Source organism: Panicum virgatum, chromosome 1K, assembly GCF_016808335.1.
Source record: "Panicum virgatum strain AP13 chromosome 1K, P.virgatum_v5, whole genome shotgun sequence".
Classification (NCBI taxonomy): domain Eukaryota; kingdom Viridiplantae; phylum Streptophyta; class Magnoliopsida; order Poales; family Poaceae; genus Panicum; species Panicum virgatum.
The window spans coordinates 5,118,395-5,138,570 of record NC_053136.1 but is presented as its reverse complement, the minus strand read 5'-3'; the positions used below and the strand labels follow the sequence as shown (position 1 = coordinate 5,138,570).

At 47.5% G+C, this 20,176-nt stretch overlaps 2 protein-coding genes and 1 non-coding gene across 6 annotated transcripts; 2 read left to right on the top strand and 1 right to left on the bottom strand.

Moving 5' to 3' along the window:
- Positions 1-3,621: 3,621 nt before the first annotated feature.
- LOC120663176 (protein JASON-like) lies at positions 3,622-6,908 on the bottom strand. 3 transcript variants are annotated; one of them, XM_039942175.1, is made up of 8 exons: positions 6,688-6,908; positions 6,500-6,560; positions 6,325-6,389; positions 5,502-5,594; positions 5,357-5,427; positions 4,438-5,251; positions 4,236-4,318; positions 3,622-4,142 (listed from the first exon to the last, which is right to left on the bottom strand). In XM_039942175.1, the coding sequence occupies exons 1-8, from the start codon at positions 6,742-6,744 to the stop codon at positions 4,106-4,108; spliced, it is 1,281 nt and encodes a 426-aa protein (XP_039798109.1). In that variant the 5' UTR covers positions 6,745-6,908; the 3' UTR covers positions 3,622-4,105. The 3 variants fall into 3 exon arrangements, with proteins under 3 accessions (XP_039798109.1, XP_039798047.1, XP_039798067.1); XM_039942113.1 differs by having other exon boundaries at positions 3,622-4,089; XM_039942133.1 differs by having other exon boundaries at positions 3,622-4,089; positions 6,506-6,560.
- A 275-nt stretch (positions 6,909-7,183) lies between these two features.
- LOC120658446 lies at positions 7,184-7,302 on the top strand. Its single transcript, XR_005668660.1, has one exon. It is a non-coding gene; the product is annotated as a U5 spliceosomal RNA (small nuclear RNA).
- A 794-nt stretch (positions 7,303-8,096) lies between these two features.
- Positions 8,097-10,300, top strand: LOC120662988 (4-hydroxyphenylpyruvate dioxygenase-like). Of its 2 annotated transcripts, XM_039942053.1 has the most exons (3): positions 8,097-9,404; positions 9,478-9,537; positions 9,879-10,300. In XM_039942053.1, the coding sequence occupies exons 1-3, from the start codon at positions 8,272-8,274 to the stop codon at positions 10,063-10,065; spliced, it is 1,380 nt and encodes a 459-aa protein (XP_039797987.1). In that variant the 5' UTR covers positions 8,097-8,271; the 3' UTR covers positions 10,066-10,300. The 2 variants fall into 2 exon arrangements, with proteins under 2 accessions (XP_039797987.1, XP_039798038.1); XM_039942104.1 differs by lacking the exon at positions 9,478-9,537 and having other exon boundaries at positions 8,201-9,404.
- The last annotated feature ends 9,876 nt before the right edge of the window (positions 10,301-20,176 follow it).

Below are 20,176 nucleotides of genomic sequence, written 5' to 3'. Positions count from 1 at the left end.
CTTTGCTTTGCAATGCAAACCAATGTGCCGGGCTAAAACTCAAGCTCACTGAAACTAAAACTGAAAATAAACAACTAAACATAAAGAGATTATGGTACACTCGGTACCCCCGTAGCAGATTGCCGCAAGCCAATTTCCTCCTTGATGAGAGCCACAACTCCAGCTGCAGGCTGCGAAGCTCCCTCGAAAATCCTACAATTTCTCTCCTTCCAAATATTCCAAGCTGTATACATTAGTAAAGCAGTTGCCACTCTGCGCTCCTTCTTTGGCTAATGCATTAGCGAAGTCCTCCACCAATCTTCAATCTGCAGCCCTTGCTCAGGCACTCGCACAAGCCCTCCAGATCAGTCCTCCATGAGTGTCCAAACCTCTCTTGCATAAACACATCCTAGATAAAGATGAATTGCCATCTCCTGTTCCTGATCCCATAATTTGCACACCGGGTCACAAGGCCAATTCCTTTTGATCAATTTGTCAGCCGTGAGATGATGAGGGTGTTTTGCTCACTGCTAGCTGCAGATTTTTTTTTTTTTGACGGCATCTGCTGCTGCAGACAGTTTGGGCTGCTGCTGGACTCGAATGCATGTTGCTACATGTTTGTTGACAGCGTTCAGAGAGTGATTATTTGTCTGGTTGCGTGGTTGAGAAGTGTGAGATCGGGATTATTCAGGCAGGCAACAGGGTTGAGAGGCGGATGGAGCCAACAGGAGGAGGACACCTCGATCGGGTCCCGAGCTTCTTCTTTTCTTTTCTTTTCTTTTCTTTTTTTCTCTCGGTCCTGTACTACGTCTCTAGCAAGTGGAGTGTCCAGTGTCCACCAGACCACCCCCCACGGGCCACGGTATGTGCACGGGCTGGCTTTGTTCTGCTCGGCATCTATATAACCTACTCTCTCCATTCCAAATTATAAGACATTCCAATAATTTTGGAGAGTCAAAGTTTTTATGTTTGACCAAATTTATATAATAGAATAATGATATTTATTAGTTACCATTAGATTTTTTTATTAGTTATATTTTCATAGTACATCAATTTGATATCATAAATTTTTATATTTCTCTCTATAATCTTGGTCAAACTTGAGATTTTTTTGACTCTTTAAAATTCTTGGAATGTCTTATAATTTGGAACGGAGGGAGTATATAGATATAATGCTGCCATGTCATCAACCCACTAAGTGTCATGCTCAACCCACTAAGTGTCATGTTGCCACGTCATCAATCTACTAAGTGTTATAATTTTTATTTCTCTCAATCATGTTTTCCATATATTTTTACTATGTTGCGGCTCATCAAAAGTATAAATAAAGAAGAAGTCCAACTGTCAAACTTTTTATTTATCAGTTAAATATTACTATATGTAACATACATGTGTTAAAATTCTCTCTCTTTATTTCCTTCTATTATTACCTCATGAATGTTATTTTCATCTATCCATTAAATATTAGTCTATCTAATATTAATAAATAAATAAATTCACATTTATTCCAAAAAAATGCAAAACAATTCGTCTCCTACGATCTTTCTGTCTTCTAATATTGATGCATGGCACTAGAAATGTTAATTTATATTTCTCTAGAACCTCATTGCCACCAAACAATGGAAGAAGCACTCCTTCATCCACCCTCTGACTCTGTCTCTTCATTTCTCTCATGTTTGTAACTTGATCATCCAAGCTGTTGTTTCCTTAAGTCTCTCTATCTACCAATGCCACCACCACCCATTCCACTTCTCATGATCTGTACAGCCCCAACGCTCTATATATTTTGCCTGGTCGAAGCCATCGCCACGTTGCACATACTCTCAACTCTATTATTCCAACTTCAACATTTTTGTCCAGAAGTCCCGCAACAATGCGTAGAGTATCTAACTTTGGGATCTTTTAATGATACACGTCCAAATTTCTCTTCTTTTTATTTACAGGGAAGGGCATGGCTCGAGCCACTGCCGGACTCGGAACCATTTCGAAATCGAAGACCTGGATCCGTGCATGTATAAGCTGGTGGACGCGACCCGTCCCCGTCATGAACTGGCCTGCTGGACCATCTCTTGTTGTCAGTTCCTATAGTGAACGAACGGCAGGATCGGAGCTGCTGGATCCTTTCCCTGCCCTTTCCGTCGCTCATGCAGTAAGTTCCATGTGAAGCAAGAGATAGATCGAGGTCATCGCAATAAAGCAGGCATGGGGAGTTACTTACTGATCAGTGGTCGCTCGCACATGATGACTGATAACTCTCTGATGAGGGTGGTGGATCGATACGATCTCCATGGCGACGCAAAGGTTACTGCAAGTTGAATCTTTCAAAAAAAAAAGAAGGTTACTGCAAGTTGGCGAGGAAACGACATGGGTTCCTCCGCGGCGGGCGGATCGGGCGGGGGGAATCTGGGCGCGGGCCTTTTCACCGCCTCCGGTTTTGGCCGGGGACGCGCGCGGCAAGCTGCCACCGCCCGCGCACCCGTGACCCCGGCCTGCATCCACAGCCACTGCACGCTCCTCCAGGGTGGGCGCGGCGCGCGGCGGCGACCGTCTCGCCGTGGGCCGCCGCCGGCACGTACAGCAGCACAGCTCGGGCGGTGCCCCTCGGAACCAGAAGGCACGCGTCGTGTGCCGTTTGTCCCCAGCGCGGCCGATTCGATCTGAAGGTGCCAGATCATCCTGCGCCCGCTGCTGCTAGCGCGACCTGCCCGCCTGCCTGCCTGCCTGCGCGTCCACTTCCCATCCCCATCGACTCGCACGCAGCAGTAACGCAACGGCATCTAGTAGTATCACACGGCAGCCTGTGGGAGCACCGTTCACCGTTTCACCAGTTGGAACGGAATTCGGGTAGGTTCTTCGGTAGATCGCTGGGTGAGTTGGGACCTCGCCGTCGGTCTCCGTCGCCGGGCGCCGCGCTGTTTCAGGCCGGCCGGCCGGCCGGCCGGCGTGGGGTGCAGCAGGGGGGCTGCCGCCCGGGGCAGGGCCTTTACGCCGGCCATGAAGGCCGCAGCTACCGTCGATCGGCTGGCGCAGGCAAGAGTGGCAGCCGCAGGCAGGCCCTACCGCCAGGGCTGTTGGGCGTCGTCGTCACGCGGCGTTACTGCAGGCGATGGTGCGAGCGGCGCTGCAGGTAGATTCGCGGTACATGGGCATCGGCATGACAGAGTCTGGATTCCCTGCGTGACGTGACGTGAAGTTTCCTGCGACCAGACCGCCACCCAGGCAGGCAGGGACTGTGATCCTGTGAGCCAACATCTCCTCTGCGCCAGGCGCTAGCAGCCCAGCACGGGCACGGCCTGCGATGGTGGCGTGCGCGCACGCAGACGGCAGGCGCCGCGCCGCTGGCTGCTGCATGCTACTCGACGACGAAGGCGTTTGGATGATTAGGCAATCGAGGGCCGCCGCTGCCGGGAGGGGTCCAGTACTCCAGTGCGCCTGTCGTTCAGACCTCAGGCTCTGCTACAGGAGAGACTGCTGCTCGCGCTAGTATTTGGCAGTGCCAGCTCTCTTCTCATCTCATCTCGTCCAAGATAGCAACAGTCCTGACCTGCATGCGGCAGCTCACAACGGATTTCAAGGTGTGGCTCCCAGTCAATGCTGCTGAAACACCTAAAGATGAGACAGAAAAAATGACGATGACGAGGCAACGAAAACCACCACTACTCAGATTTTTTTAATATGTCATGGCCATATTTTTTTTATTTTCAAAGGAAAACCGACTTGTATATATAGCTATACTGACACCACGCACCAATCAACAGTTGATGCGGTCACACACACGGACACACCACTTTAGCGCCCCTACAACGCAAGATTGTCCAGCGACGGGCGAAACAACAGGCAGTTGACAAATGAAAGCCAGCCGAGGGCTGAAGGTTTGGGAAGAGTGTGCTTCGCTCGGACACTCGACTCTATACTTACAGATGCCGTGTGCATACAGCCATACACGGCACGGCCTCCGAAATTTCATATTGGGCTCGGCAAGACCTGGACCTTCATTTTTAGACAAGTTCAATAGTTCATGATGCCCGAGGTCGCGCGTCTCCAACTTCATGCAAAGGCTCTATCTACTCGGCCTTCTCCTCAAGGTGGATAAGCATCTCGCTGATTTTCCTGCGAGAAGGGACCATCACGCCGAGTGTGAAAACTGAAACGACGAATATATCCTGTACACATGGACATCATCTCGTACAAAAAGGTGTAATCAGGACTGCAACATACCTACGCTCAAAAAGAAAAAAAAAAGGACTGCAACATACCTTTCATGGAGTGGTTCCTCATCCGACAAAACCCTCAGTAGCCTTTCCTCAAACGGCGTGGCATGCCAACTGACTTTCTGGTCCTGACAACAGAAAAGGACTGGGGTAAAAAAAAGTTTTGCTCTACTTAACTGCGCATTTTGCATAGAAAAAAACTACCTGCGCATTTGCAAGGCGAGGCGAGAAATAGATGCGAGCATACCTCCTTATACTTGGTTGTGGTGTTTGGGATTCCATTACCATCCCACGCCTTGGGCAGCACAGGGGTAGGATTGTCATTGTCCCAGTTGAAACCAGAAGCTGGAAAGATAGGCGCATCGAAAATGCTCTTTGCATAGCATGGCTCCTTCCCAAAGTTGACTTCAGTGTTGGTGTGGCTGTGGCTCTCATCATCTGCAGATGACGGTTTCAGCCAATAAGAGAGGCTTGAAACACCATGCTTTCCATGTTCTGAATTTTGGTTTGGTGGCTCTCCACCTTCAAACAGCTGTTGGTTGACATCCTGACCCTTGGTTTCCTCTGGAGATATGACTTCATCCAGCTCTTCACAGTTGTCGTGAAATGGCAAGGATTCAGATTTTGGTGATTCTGTCTGTGTGGCAGTTGAACTTGCAAATGCCTGCTGAGGCTTCTCGCTGAAATCCGCGCTCAAATTTCTTCTCTTCGGAGGATTGGATGCTACCACAGGTGACTCAGCTTTTAGTTCCATCCACTGTAGCTTGTTCTCAATTGGTCTCAGAACAGGGTAAATGAACTGTCTGCTGGCCCTTGCACGCTTTCCAGGCTTTGAAGTGCTCATACATGTAGTATATACTGTTGCAGGAGTCTGGATGTCACCTCTGAGGACCAACGGGGTTGGATAAGGTGAATCACTAGAATCAATCTTCTGGTCAATGATGTTCTCAAATGAAGGATTGTCCTGTGAGGATGATCGAGATTCTGATTCCACCCTGAGAATTCCCTCATCAATGTTCTGCTCATCATTCTGTGTATCAGGCTGCTCAACACTTTTGGACCTGCATTGATGGGGGGGGGGGGGGGGCACGCAGAGTCATAGTAAATACTAAATACACTAGTCCACAAGGATTCATTCATGAAACAGAATGAAGGTAGTTTTTTACACTTCTGATAAGTCCCCTTCGAGTAGGTTTGTCTCTCTCATCACTTGCACGTTGGTGGATGTGTCATTGGTCTGTTTGTCAAAAAAATTATATTAAAGATATCAGACTGATAAATTAAGAACAGCATTGCAGACACAGTCCTTACCTCACTAGGTTCTTCTGAACTGGTGGAGCTTGGAACTTCGAGAATTTCTGGTGGAGTTTTTGATATTGTGCCACAAGATTTAAGATAATTTGCCTAGTTATCATCAAACATAATGGAAATGCATTTTACTTGGGTTAGCAATCATGTAACATATATAAAATTATGAATATAATTGCATGTGGCTTGAAAATGCAAATGAAATCACAAAAGGTGAAAGGTGTGAACATATAAAACATAAATAAAATGGCCATCAGTAAACTTTTCAATCCAGAATATCTTAGCCACAAGTTCCAAGTCATAACTGGCTAGACCCAACCTACATCTACTATTATAATCTGATTTGATCTCAGGCAGCCATCTCACAAATCTATAAGTATAAAAAATATATATGTTTTAACAAGAGTACACCAAAAGGGGGAACATAACAGATATGCATTGAACACAATATCTTAATTTACTTTGACAGTGCCTGAAGGTGAAAAATAAATAGCGGAAGCTGCAATTTAATTGACTGTGCACATAGGTGTAGGTACACATGAGAGAGAAAAAAAAAAGAGCCTCTGTAACTGTTAGCTTTCCAATTATCTTTTCAGCAATGAGGCAATTCTAGTGCAGGTACCGTATAGTATGCATCCTAGACCTGAATGTAACACCTAAAAGCTATCCATGACACAAACGGTAGCAGTAAAGACATTGCAAAGAAATGGGGTACAATGCATTGTCCGATTCAAGTTTCGCCACTACTCGTCTCCAGTAAGGACTGAATTCTAATATATTTCCACACAGTAAGAAACACAGAAGAGCCCAGGTAGGTAGTCGCTACCTCTCTCAGGAGCTCCTCATCGACTCCTCCGCCATTAACCGCCTCCACATCCCGCCTTCCACTCCCTTCAATTTCCAAAGAGATGTTACCAAACCCAACAATTAAGAATTCCGCATCATACCTAAAGTTCGATTGAAACAACAAAAAAATGGCACAGCGAAAACATGAGCCATACCCATACTTTTCTCTTCGTTCAGGAACGCGTCCCCGAGCCGGCTCTCCCGTACGAGCGGATCCTGCGGAGAGCAAACACGCAAGGAGAATCGGAATCACATACCACCACCGCCACCACCGGCACCGGAACCGAACGGAAAAAACCCGAGACGCGCGAGGAATTGAGAGGTCGCGGGTGGACTCGCTTACGCGGAGATCGACGGCCGGCTCGGAGCCGCCGCGGAAGCAGGAGAGGAAGCAGCCCATGGCGCCGCCGGAAACCGGAGCTGAGGAGGAAACCCAATACACCGCGCCGCCGCCGCTGAGAGTTTGGGCTAGCTAGGGTTTCGGGAATTGGGATCGAGGTCGGGGCGCGGAGGAGCGGAAATGGAAAGAGTAGGCGAGGGAGGCCGCTGGTGGCGGAGGCAGAAGGATTTGAATCGACGCGGAGCGGCGGCGGAGGGCGAAGAGGTGAACGGTAAGATGCAGCCTGGTCTGGGCTTTGTGGGCCTCAGGTTGCTGTTGTTTCAGATCAAAATACTCATCGGCCCAATAGCAACCACTTACCTTTCCGATTTTGGGCCAGGCCTAGACAAAATACTACTCATGGAACGACTTCGATTAGTCCCACACCGTTTGCTTTGCAGCGATTAGCACGGCTCACTGTGTTCTTAAGAGTGGGCAGCTGCGGCGTCCCAACTCACGGAGCTGCGTGGTGCGCACAGAGCGAACTATTCTTTCGCCTTTTACTAAAGAATACCGTGTGCTTGCCACACAAAGCAGCATATGCTTATTTTTGGAGGGTGCTCACTCTATCGAGAGGGCGCCCAACAATTCAAAATCCAAGTTTTGATTATGTTTTGTTTTTTAACTTAAATTAGTGTCCTTTGGTCTGCAGCTCGTGAAGTTCTACGCTCTTCTCCTTTTGGCTTTTTGCAGGCTTCTAGCATCTGCGATGTGTTTTTGTCACTTGCGGATGGGCGTGGTGACTCAGCTTACGTGCAAGAGGAGTGCGTTTTGAGTTAGCAGAGGATGAGACGTTAAGGCTATGTTTGAGCAGAGACAGTCAAACATGGAACTGTGCAGCGCAGCGTGGGCAACAGATCGGATGCATATCCTCACGGGCCTGGACTCTGGAGTCTGGACCATCCATTGCTTATCCAACTAATGCATGTCAAATGTTTCGATCCCCTCGCGCAGCAGGATGATGCAGCCAGTGTAGACATGTTTTTTTTTAATTTTAAACTTCTGTACATGTTTTCTAGATGAGTTTTTTATATTCACATCTTCAGCCACCCTGCATTTAACTGAAACTTACCTCATTTACTCAAACAACAAATCATAATGGATGCGCGCTCTCGAGTGTAACCAATATTACGCGAGAGCCAAGAGGAGCAAGGCAAGCAAAAGAGGGGAAAAAAGATAAAATCGGTCAAAACATTCGTGGAGAAATTGAGCTCTACAATTCTTTCATACAGGAAACTACACAAAACTATAACCGCAAATTATTGACATTTCCTCTCCCCTATTTTCACATGCCGCAGTACAAGAAGGGCTGTTGGTACCCTAGGCCAGTCAGCAACTCATCACCTTCACGGATCGGAGAGCCCACCCACCACCAAGGACCAGAGGACAAATCCCACCCGCAACCACAAAATCCTCTGTCCACGTGGTCTCATCCCCACCCTTTATTTTACCTCACCACCACGGGCACGCTCTCCCCAAGCCAAAGCCGCAACTGCTGCAAGCTGAGGTCGCCACCACGCCCCCCACACCCCCCGAGAGCCACGCGCCATGCCCCCGACCCCGACCCCCGCCGCCGCCGCCGCGCCCGGCGCCGCCGCGGCGCCGGAGGAGGCGTCGTTCCGCCTCGTGGGCCACCGCAGCTTCGTCCGCGTCAACCCGCGCTCGGACCGCTTCCACGCGCTCGCGTTCCACCACGTCGAGCTCTGGTGCGCCGACGCGGCGTCGGCCGCGGGCCGCTTCTCCTTCGGGCTCGGCGCGCCGCTCGCCGCGCGGTCTGACCTCTCCACGGGGAACTCCGCGCACGCCTCGCTCCTGCTCCGCTCGGGCTCCCTCGCGTTCCTCTTCACCGCGCCCTACGCGCGCGGCGCCGACCCCGCCACCGCGACCCTGCCCTCCTTCTCCGCGCCCGCCGCGCGGCGCTTCGCGGCCGACCACGGCCTCGCGGTGCGCGCCGTGGCGCTCCGCGTCGCCGACGCCGAGGACGCCTTCCACGCCAGCGTCGCCGCCGGGGCGCGCCCGGCGTTCGAGCCCGTCGAGCTCGGCCTCGGGTTCCGCCTCGCCGAGGTCGAGCTCTACGGCGACGTCGTGCTCCGCTACGTCAGCTACCCGGACGCCGCGGGCGCGCCCTTCCTGCCGGGCTTCGAGGACGTGAGCAACCCCGGGGCGGTGGACTACGGGCTCAGGCGGTTCGACCACATCGTCGGCAACGTCCCGGAGTTGGCGCCGGTGGCCGCGTACATCTCCGGGTTCACGGGGTTCCACGAGTTCGCCGAGTTCACGGCGGAGGACGTCGGCACGTCGGAGAGCGGGCTCAATTCGGTGGTGCTCGCCAACAACTCCGAGAACGTGCTCATCCCGCTCAACGAGCCCGTGCACGGCACCAAGCGCCGCAGCCAGATACAGACGTTCCTGGATCACCACGGCGGCCCGGGCGTGCAGCACATCGCGGTGGCCAGCAACGACGTGCTCAGGACGCTGCGGGAGATGCAAGCACGCTCCGCCATGGGCGGGTTCGAGTTCATGGCGCCTCCGCCGCCCAACTACTACGACGGTGTGAGGCGGCGCGCCGGGGACGTGCTCTCGGAGGAGCAGATCAAGGAGTGCCAAGAACTCGGGGTGCTGGTGGACCGGGATGACCAGGGGGTGTTGCTCCAAATCTTCACCAAGCCAGTGGGGGACAGGTAAAAAAACGTCATCTTTTTTCAGCTTTTGTACTTCATGCTGCATTTCAAATTGCAAATGGAACAATTTCAGGTTCGTAAATCGTAATAGTCAACTATTGACTGGTTGCATACTAACTAGCTATACAGAAAGGTATGGAACATGAGATTCTGTTGGAACTCCTTTTGTGTCTTCATGCATGATGCATCTTTATCAAGATTGTGACAACTCTAAAAGGGAAATGAAAGGGTGTGTGCAGAGTGACAAGCAAATGCGTGTTGCTTCTTGCAAGTATCCTATCTCTCAACTGATAACATACTAATTATCATCGATGGTAATTTTCACTTCAATTTTTAATCTTGGTTTAAGATGTCAGGGTTAATACTCTAATATGGGACTCAGTGTTCTAGTGATTTCTGACTACGCCAATGCTATTGTCATTTCCCATACCTCTATGTGATTCTGGATCTAATTGGATCGGCTATGCCATACAGGCCAACATTTTTCTTGGAGATAATCCAAAGGATTGGGTGCATGGAGAAGGATGAGCAGGGGCAGGAGTACCAGAAGGGCGGCTGCGGCGGGTTCGGCAAGGGAAACTTCTCACAGCTGTTCAAATCCATTGAGGACTATGAGAAGTCCCTTGAAGCGAAGCAAGCTGCTGCAGTCCAGGGATCCTAAATTAGGAGCTTGAAGAAGATCAACAGTTGTTGTGCTTTGTATTATGGTGCAAAACAAAAGACGATGCAAGAAATAGATGTGATTGGTTAATATATGAGTGTAATAGGTGGAGGAGAGGACACACCATAATATTGATGATACATTATTTAGCATCTTTGTTGTACAAGTTTGCATGGAAATAAAATGAGGATCAGCATGAGGAACGCTGATTCTGTCACTGGGATGCTTGTAGTCACCTGGCGCTATTTTTTTGTTTATTAGAAGCTAGATGACCTCTGCATTTGTTGAGGTAACTCTGCGTCCAGATCTACAGCAAATTGTATTCCTGAAAGAAGCTTTCAGAAGTAAAACAAAATAAGGTCATCTAGACCTCTGGCTAGATGTATCAGGTATTCATGTTCTCATCTTGAGTTCCGTGATATTGAATTGCCCAAAATGTATCAGGTATTCATGTTCTCATGTTACGGGAAGGTTGATCTTCGTATATAGTGCCATGGGCCATGGCAGGTCCCGACTTGTTGCAATGGCATTTGGGAGTGCGGCCACCTCGGGTCAGTATGTGGGAAGTTCAGCAGCATTGCACAAGCATGACAGGAGCTCAGCTGCTGTGGAAAATTGGATTAGCATGACCTAGCTGATCATACACCATAACAAAATAGAAAAATTGGATAAAACAATTGAAATTTAAATGCTATCAGGCAAGCAAGCTAAGGAAAGATTTAGATACTAGCTGCAGAGTACTCCCTCCACCCTATAAAAAGTTCAATTCCGCATTTAAGAAAATCCCACAAAGAGTGAAATACTTGAAATTGGATCGCAACTACCTAGCTAATTAAGAGGTTACATTTAATTTGCATGCTAAAACTAACTTCACATGGCAAACAAATGAGGGCGTGAGAGTCCTACAATACTACTAGAAAAAAATTTAGAATTGCACTCTTCATAGGACAAAGGGAGTATACTAGTTTAGCTAGCATAAGATCTGTGTCATCAAGAACTCAGTTGTCTGGCTGTCATGCAACAAACTACCTATTGGGTTACCATAATCTCACTGATGAGATAGCAAAAAAATCTTGGTTCATCACATGAGCATAATCACTAATATATTTATTTTCTTTAGTATCCAGTGACCGAGATACTTGGTGTTGAAATGAGCAAAACAAACACCAATTGCATTAGAATACTACGGGATGTTAAATATTTACATGTTGAAAATAACAATAACATAATACATACTTGAGAATGTTCTAGAATAATTTGAAAATAGCAAGAGAGAGAAGTTGCCATGCTTCATGGCAAGGTAGGAATTTTCTAGAATGAGATATTTAGCATGTTTAGATAAGGATGAGAAAATTCTAGAGATATATATTTTGAGATATTTAACATGGTTAGATAAAGATTAGAAAATTCTAGAGATAGATATTTTGTAAATAAGAATGTGGAAGTTGCTACACGACAACACCATAATATCCATGGGCACCTATAAATAGATGTGTTTCCACAAAACTTGATTGTAGTGGAAGATAAAAGATATTAATATAATAGGAAGACAGAACATAGGTCCAACAAATAAGTTAAAATAGAGACCAACACATCTTATTCTAGGAGCAAAACAACCTAAAGAACATGTAAGCATAGTAGCCCCGCAGAGCATCAAGCAGAGAGGCAGACTGTGATGACTCAACGACATCAAAGTTTCTCCATTTCTGCACCATCCTTTCAGCATCCAGTACAAACTGGTGCTACAACACTGAAGCAACAAGCGAGCCGATCAAATTGAGCTTTGTTGCAGCTGATCAGAACACATCCCTCTTTCTTTCAAAAAAAAAGAACACATCCCTCATCGTCACAAACGTGTGCAGCTTCGCTATCTCGCTGTCGAATCCTACCAGTCCGCATATCAACCCAAATTTAGGTGCATGGTGAATTGACACACTCTTAGAACTAAGGAATGTCCGCTGAATATTAGCAACTAGTGCTAGTATCCTAGTTAAACTTAGCGCCCAAGTACAAAACCTAAATGCAAAAGGCATGGAATGGAGATAACTTGTAAAGTTGATCCCGTAATGCCAATTATCTCTTTAACGTATGTCAGTGATATCTTCATTGTCTGTCTAATCTGAAAGCCAAAATTTTATGTAAAAGAAAGTTCTGCAGATTTGACTGTTGCAAAGATAGTTAAACAATCTACTGTCTATTTGGCTATTACCAGAACATCACCGATTAGATAGCAAAAAAATCCTATTTCACCGCACAAGGGTAATCCTAGCTACATATGACAAATTAAGGTAAAAGAAAGACACAAAGTGTAACGACCCGGCCCGGGATAACGGCTAAGATCTACTCTTCAAGTTGAGTAAACCACACCTACTAATTAATCCACTTGCGCTTTCGTCCTCGCTTCGCGCAAAAAAAATCGATCCGGAATTAATTAGCTTCCCGTGACTCGGTATTTAAATTGGTCTGGCTCTCAACCAACTTTCAGTATGGGACAATCCCCGCGGATGAACAGTGCCGCGATGCTACAGTACCAGACGTGCTACAGTGCTCGAGCTACAGTAACCGCCATCAGGCCCGGCCCAATTCGGCTACAGTACTCTGTCTACAGTAACCCGTCTTGCTACAGTAACCGGCCCGACACTGTTCCCCTGGGCTGTTACACAAAGTATCACTAATACTAGACACAACAAGGTGACAATGAGAAAAAAAACATTTTTGGTCTTTCTATTCTCGAAGCCCTGCCCTCCTTGGCGCTTGCCAACAGGTTCTGTCTCCTTGGCATTAGCATCCCTCTCCTTGTCATTCTCCTCCTTTCCATCTCATCCTAAGATCCTAATCATGGAGGTAGTGCTAGCTGCTTCGGGGACTTTGCTTCCAGCTCCGCATCTATCACAGACTTACCATCCGGCTTTGGTTTCAACTTTAGTTTATTGCGAACTACACTCAAGGAAGTAAATGCATCATTGTATACTAGGTAGTAAAAAATAGGCTTGAATCCTTGTGAGCTAGCCCACACTGTCTTGCTAATCGCACTCCAGTTCTGAAACTACTTAGCAAAGAAGTTGTCAACCACTGTTTTGTTATTTTTGGAGATGATAGACTGAACACTCTCAAACCAAGCGGGGAAATGTGTAGCTTTCGGAATGACATAAATGATCCTAAGGAGGGCATTGATGATGTTGTCAGTCTCTTTCTTCACCTGCTCGGAGTAGTTCCTCAGAACATCATGTGTGATAGTGAGCTCAAAGAACCCTATATTCACACTGTTGAAGACATCACTTGAGTACCCACCATCAAAGCTGGGCCTCTCCAACAAACCCTCATGCTCATCATCTAAGTTTCCGGTACCTTCCAACCTTGCATCGTTGAAGAATCGCCATTTGTTGCCATTTAGGAATCACAATAGATACAAATCATACAAGGAGAAGATGGATATAACATCTTCCGGCTGCCTAGGTGTGACATACTCAAGTGGAAGACGCATGATAATCTTAAGGAACCCTTCATTTGTGATGCTCACCATCAAAGCTAACTCCGAAGGGCTCAATTGTAGGAAATATGCCCTAGAGGCAATCATATAGATGATCATATTTCCTTGTATTCATGATTAATAAAGTGTTCATTGAATATTCATGAAAGGCAACTTGTATTGATTAACGATTATGTGAATTGTTTGTGAAACTCTTTACTTGTATGGTTATTTTAAAGATGTTCGTAGTCGGAGTTCATGCAAAGACACACATGAATGTTAGACTAGCACATGTATTAGTTGATGACTATGTTTCATAGGTCATGGACATGGAGATGTTAAACTAATAATGTGGACTCATGTAGGACACGAGTCTGAACTGACCCAACACGAGAGATGGTGATTTCTCATTACACAATATGTACGTTGTGCCCTTAAACCTGAGATTGTTGCATGTACTCAAGATGTGAACTGACTTACTTAGGAGCCATCAAACGCTACTCCGTAACTGGGTAGTTATAAAGGTGATTTTCGGATTTGCCAAGAAGCATGCTGTGAGACATAGTCAGTCGAGATGGGATTTGCCCCTCTCTGTCTGAGAGAGATATCTCTGGGCCCCTCGAGTGAGTCAAATCAAGAAGTGCATGGCCATGCTGAGGTTAAGTGTTAACCAAGGATCTGAATTACGACATCGAGAAAGAGAGGTCAGCTTAGAGCAAGACCAAATATCGTGAGGCAAAAGAAACAACATGTATATGACACTGTGACGGCTCGTCTGATATGATCTTTGCGTGCGTATAGGAGTTGACATGTCTTACTAGAGGCCGCAATCTACTATTGGGCCGAGTAAGAGTACTCGGGCCATGTCTATTCGCATGTGAGCCCATAAGGTCATACACTTAAGGGAAAGAAGTCTGATAAGGATGAGATCCGAATTAGACTGAGCTTAGGTGCACTAATGAGCCTCTCAGGCTCAAAAGAATGCGCCCAAGGTGGGGCCCAAGAGGAGCCCACCTACGGGGTGCCCCAGGGGCTATAAAAGCAAAAAAGGGGGCTCCTAAGGGTTAACCCTAGCCCTAGCTACTGTTCGCGCGCGTGAACAGTACCTGCTACAGTGGCACCTAGGTCGCCCTCGCGGACCTAGCAGTCCGGATCGCAACGCTTCTTTCCATACGTGTGGATACCTTGGAGGTGCCGCATCTCGCAATTGCACTGCCGGCTTCCATCTGCACGACACCGACGTGCTTCAGAAGTTCCGCATCCGCGCGTCTAGTGGTAATCTCGTGATTTATAACTGCAGTAATCCTGGTTTATGAGGTAGAAAAATTTTGTTTTTGTTACCCCATATTCCTTCATTAATCACATTGGCTAGCAGCTGAAGAAACCACTGAATGAGGTCCCTGTGCCCCTGGACCATGGCCTCCACGTCTCCGAAGGGCTCAATCACATTGTCTAGCAGCTGAAGAAACCACTAAATGAGGTACTTATGCCCTTGGACCATGGTCTCCACATCCTTGTGGAGTTGACACACCATGGTTGGTGCCTGTTGGAGAGTGAAACATTCAGTATAGAAATAAAGAATACGCCAGTAGAATAGAAAACTTCCCAAATTGACAACATTACATAGAAATGCAACATTTTTCTCTGGATTGTTTCCGAAGAGAAACCCCCGATCGAAAAATTGGGGCTTTTCGTGTGATCCTAACGGCAACAATCGCACAATGGGATTATTAAAAATACGGAAAAGGAAAAGTGTATATTTAATCCCTTAAGTATTGTCAAAGTGTGATTTTCATCTCTTATGTTTCAAATGATGCAAATCAATCCCTTGACTAACTAAATCAGTCCACTAATCATCCCATCTCTGTTTAATAATGGTTTAAGCCAAGTAAACCTTTGCTCGAGTGCTCCTAAACGGCGGTAGCGGCAGCGGTGGTTTTTCTGTGTGTGATCGTAAATGGCGGCAGCCGCAGAGGCAGCAGCAGTTTTTTCCAGAGGCAACTGATCCCTTATGTTGGAGTAAACCAAGATCAGTTCACGTAACCTGCAGTTCTTGAGGTAAACTCTCCTCTCTGCGTCTCTTTTTTATCTGTCTTGTGATTGTCCTCTGTTTTCCAACATGTCCGAGGATTGTTATGTCCATCTAGAACACATTTTCATTGGGATGGTGATCTTGTGGACAATGGTGGTAGTGTAAGCTGTATTTAAGGTGTCACTGTGTTAGACATCAGAATCGCTTGCTCTGAACTCAATTGATCTAAACTTTATCAATGTTTGTTTGAAATTTTGGCTCAACCTAACCAATTATGGCTCAGACATTAGAATCTTGATTGGATTAATTTAACTTGGAACTGTATCCTTGTAGCAAAACTTTAGTAACTCTTTTATTTTCCTTGTTATGATACAGTCAACTCACTGTTGCATCTAAAACCCATATAAATAAGCAATAGGCTAATACTGTAGCTAGAAACTACATAAACCATATGGAGTACAAGAAAATTTAGATGGTTTGTCGTCTGATCATTCCAGACTCCACTCAAGGTATATGAGATGGGATGATTGGCCTACCGATTTAATTAGTTAAGGGGTCAGTTTGCATCAAGTCCGTTTGAATATTTTGTGGCTCCACTCCACAACTCTAAAAGACCAGCCCAACTCCTTCCACTCTGCCAGCCCAGCAGATATCTGACCAGCCCAACTAGGCCTAGGTCGGCCCAACCACCTCTCATCTCACTTCCACGCGGGTTCTGTTTCTGCGTGTCATATTTCTTCTTCCTCCTCATTTCTATCCCAATCTGGGGTGGAATCAGGCGGTCAGACCCGAGCTCGGGCGGTGGCAGGAGGGGCCCTGCCTACCCATCCCCTTCCTCATTGTGGTGCGGGAGCGGCGGCGGTGGCGGCCTGCGGCGGGGCGGCCGCCTTCAGGAATAGCGACTGCGGCGCCCTGCGGGACCAGCGGGGCCTACGAGAGCAGCCCGTGGGATCGGCAGCGGTCTGTGTAACTAGTGGCATGGTGAGTAATTTTATTTAACTCCATCAGCTCCAAAAATTGGTGGAGCATCTCTTGAGGAGCTCCAAAAAAAATGGAGTGGATTTAGTTTTTGGTGGAGTGAAGTGAAGTTAGTTGAGATGTTTGGATATTTTTTCATGAAGTGGAGCAAAATTTGATGCAGCGGAGTGCTCCCAAACACCTCTTAAAACTCAAGGCAGCTCCCCATCCAACTATCCAAGCATCTAGCTGCAGAATACGGAGCTACCCCGAAGACGGACGCCCACTGGTCTTCTCCCTATCCCCGACGCCCCTCAAAATCGAATCCGGCCACCCGCCACCGCCAGTTCCTGTTCTCCATTGGCCTAAAATCTCCAGGCAAGGGCACAGCGCGTTGCTAATGCGCACTAGAGGAGGCCGCCGTGCAGGCTCTATACTGCTGGTGCTAATGTGTCTTGCACCTTTGATTAGTTGCTTTGTGGACTACTCTTGTACTACACTAGTTGTGGGGGTTGTTTGGACTTGGTCATGTGAATTGTGGACAGTGAACTTGTTTGTCTAATTCTTCTGTAATTCTCTTGTGGTATATACTGGTATTTAGATTTCTTTAATTGTAGACAGTGCATAGTGTTGAACTGCTGATGGAGGTGTGCTTATGTAGTTGTGTCATTGTGTGCTGTGTGCAGCTCTGTAGGCTGTGGTGCTCCCGTGCTAGAATAAGGGGCTTGCCCAGTGCGCCGTACCCAGCAACAGCAAATCCGCCGTGCAGTAGCCGCACAGAATGTCACAACTATGTAGCACTACCAAAGATACATAACACAGGTTTGAACATATAATCGTGATCCCGGCTCAAGTTCCCGGTTCTCGATTGTTCCATTGTATTTTCGTTTGTTTTTATCCGTTTTCATATACCCGGCTATGCCACTCCCGATCTCACTCCCGGCTATCCCGCTCCCGAAACAATATTTCAAGATGAATCTACTTACATCGCTTTCATATTTTTTAAATTCAAAAAGTTATTTATAGTAAAAGTTTAAAATATTTGACTTAAAACAAACTTAAAATGATTTTCTTTTCATATACGGAGGGAGTACGCAATTATTCTTTTCTCATCTTCCCCTTTGGGAAACAACTGATATTTGATTGTGCTTGCACCTTATTCAAGTACTAATTTGAAATTTAATCTGCCCTACCACAGCGCCCCTTCATCCGATGGGATATACCACTACAGTCAACAACACAGACGTGAGACGAGACTTGGGACACAGTAAACATCTTGTCTGCGAAGATAGCCAGCTTGGATGTTGGTTTCCGAATCCGAGTCTATGACACAATCATTGCGAGAGACTGCCTCGACCGCAAGTGTGTTTATATCTTCCGCCGTAGCAGAGACCGCCTTCTGTTCACACCAAAAAATGGCACGACTGGAATGATCGGTCAGACCTGTCTCTAAAACTGGTCAGACCAGTCTGATCAAGTTGCTCAAAAGGTAAAATGGACTTCACCATTGCATAGATCTCGTCGAGACGATCAAAATGCATATGTCGAACATTCGATTTGGACTTCAGATGGGAGAGATATGGCTTCGGAAAGTTCTGCACCCCGGGCAGACCAGTTCACAAGGGCGGTCAGACCAGTTTTGGGTTGTGTAATCCGAGTTGGAGTCGTATTTTAGCATGTGATTAGTTAGGATTTCAACTCCTAATGGGGCAAGACCCTCCCTCTTTATAAATATAAAGGGCCATAATCGATTGAGGGCATCCAACCCAATCGAATCTATCAAATACATTTATCTTTCATCATCTTTACTTTTCCTTTTTACCCTAGCTTTTCCAACCTCGAGATGTTGTTCTTCCTTCGTCTTCATGGTATTTGAAAAAGCCCTAACTGGTCTGCTGAGTCTAAGGCAACCCAAGGTGCGCCTGCCCTGACGGGATCCCTCCCGGGCTGGCGTTCATTGGATCCTTGTCAGGCTGTCCCGACAAGACCGGCCTGACCGGTCCACCATACCGGTATGACCGGTTGATGGTGCATCGCTGCGTGCTGCACGTGCAAGTGCTCTCGTGTGTTGGCCCTAAATCTGCGCCAACAACTTACTACTATGTCTCCTCAGATTACAACTTTTTTGTATGGAGAAAAGGCCAAAATCCTTCTACCACCTGCAATTGATTCCTATTGATTTTCAATTTATCCGCCAGATGTTGTCAAGTGCGTTTGAATTCATATAAAGATGGAAGTTGAAGGTTTAGGCACCACTAATTAATCATCATAATATTATATGATGGTATTCTAATCATAATGTCACTAAAATACATATCTTCAGAATGAAGCATATACATGTCATGCGTCTGTTTCTTGTAGACGCGGTGGGCTGGCTTTCTGTTTGTTCATGGAACAACTAGATGGTCCATATCGTTCTGCTAATTGGGCACTGAACAATTAAAAGTTTCCTCATCTACAGAAAGGGCTTATGTGTGCTTTGTGGCCGAAATTTTTCCTCGTTCAACACTATATATTTTGAAAAATGTGCCACTAACCTGTCATTTAAACCTTTTCGCAGGATGAACCATTGATCTTGATTGGCCCAAGACGAGGACTTGTATGTCGAGATTGATCTGAAGATCAAGGATCATCAAGGGAAGGACAGAGAACTCGGTAAAGGAATCATAACGATCAGGGGCACAACACATTGATCCTTGGAGAAATGTGAGGTTGAAACTAAGTCTCTTGCTACCAGGCTCAGTACTGTGGATGTGTTGTATGCTGTTGTCACTGGTGCCGTGGAGGCAACTATTGGAATTAAAGTTTTGCGGGGAAATTTTGAGGGAACAATCACTGCCCACACTGGCAGCATCCAGAAGAGGATTGTGCTTTATGATAGCAAAATTGCTGGTATCAGGACACGTGATGGTGGATTTCTCCGACTGATGCGGCATGCTGTATCTGTCAGCGTGAATGATGTGCTGACAATCGAAGCAAAAGACTGGTGATGGTAAATCTGTTCGGAGAATTGATTTTACTCCAAAGGGCAACAATTTTTCTGAGGAATAAGAACATTTTAACCCCCTCCCCCTCCCCCTCCGAACTTGTCAACTACGAAACCAGGAATGGAAGGTCCCGCAACTCTTAAAACCGGGTAACTAACCCCCCTGGCTGGTTTTGTAGGTGGTTTTCGCTGACGTGGTGCTGACGTGGCACTGGACCCCACATGTCAGCTCACTGGCCCCCCTTCATCCTCTCCACTCTCTCTCTCTCTCTCCCTCCTCCCCTACCTCCCTCCCCGCAGCGCCGCCGCCCTTCCTCCATCGTCGCCTCCCTCCCTCCCTCCGCCACGGTGCGCCACCGCTGCCCGCCCGCGCCTCCCTCCCTCCCTCAGCCCCGCCGCGCCGCCGCTGCTGCCTGGGAGCGCGCCTTGCTCTGCTCCGCCCCGCCGCGCCCCGCTGCTCTGCCACAGCTGCCCGCCCGCGCCTCCCTCCCTCCCTCAGCCCCGCTGTGCCGCCGCCGCTGCCTGGCGCCGCGCCCTACTCTGCTCCGCCCCGCCTCACCCGGTTGAGCCACTCCGCCGCCCGCTGGGGCTCATCCTGCCACCGCTGGCCCAGCCCGCCCAGGCCCCTCCCGCCAGGGCCCCTCCCCGCGCCGTCCGTCGAGGCTCC

Excerpts from the sequence above, each read along its gene's own strand:
- LOC120663176 (XM_039942113.1), bottom strand. The coding sequence starts at position 6,744 with ATGGGCTGCTTCCTCTCCTGCTTCCGCGGCGGCTCCGAGCCGGCCGTC. Across the intron at positions 5,428-5,501 it reads GTTCAGAAGAACCTAGTGAG|ACCAATGACACATCCACCAA; the intron begins GTAAGGACTGTG and ends TTTGACAAACAG. Across the intron at positions 5,252-5,356 it reads GAAGGGGACTTATCAGAAGT|GTCCAAAAGTGTTGAGCAGC; the intron begins GTAAAAAACTAC and ends CCATCAATGCAG.
- LOC120662988 (XM_039942053.1), top strand. The coding sequence starts at position 8,272 with ATGCCCCCGACCCCGACCCCCGCCGCCGCCGCCGCGCCCGGCGCCGCC. Across the intron at positions 9,405-9,477 it reads ACCAAGCCAGTGGGGGACAG|GTTCGTAAATCGTAATAGTC; the intron begins GTAAAAAAACGT and ends GAACAATTTCAG. Across the intron at positions 9,538-9,878 it reads CTAACTAGCTATACAGAAAG|GCCAACATTTTTCTTGGAGA; the intron begins GTATGGAACATG and ends TATGCCATACAG.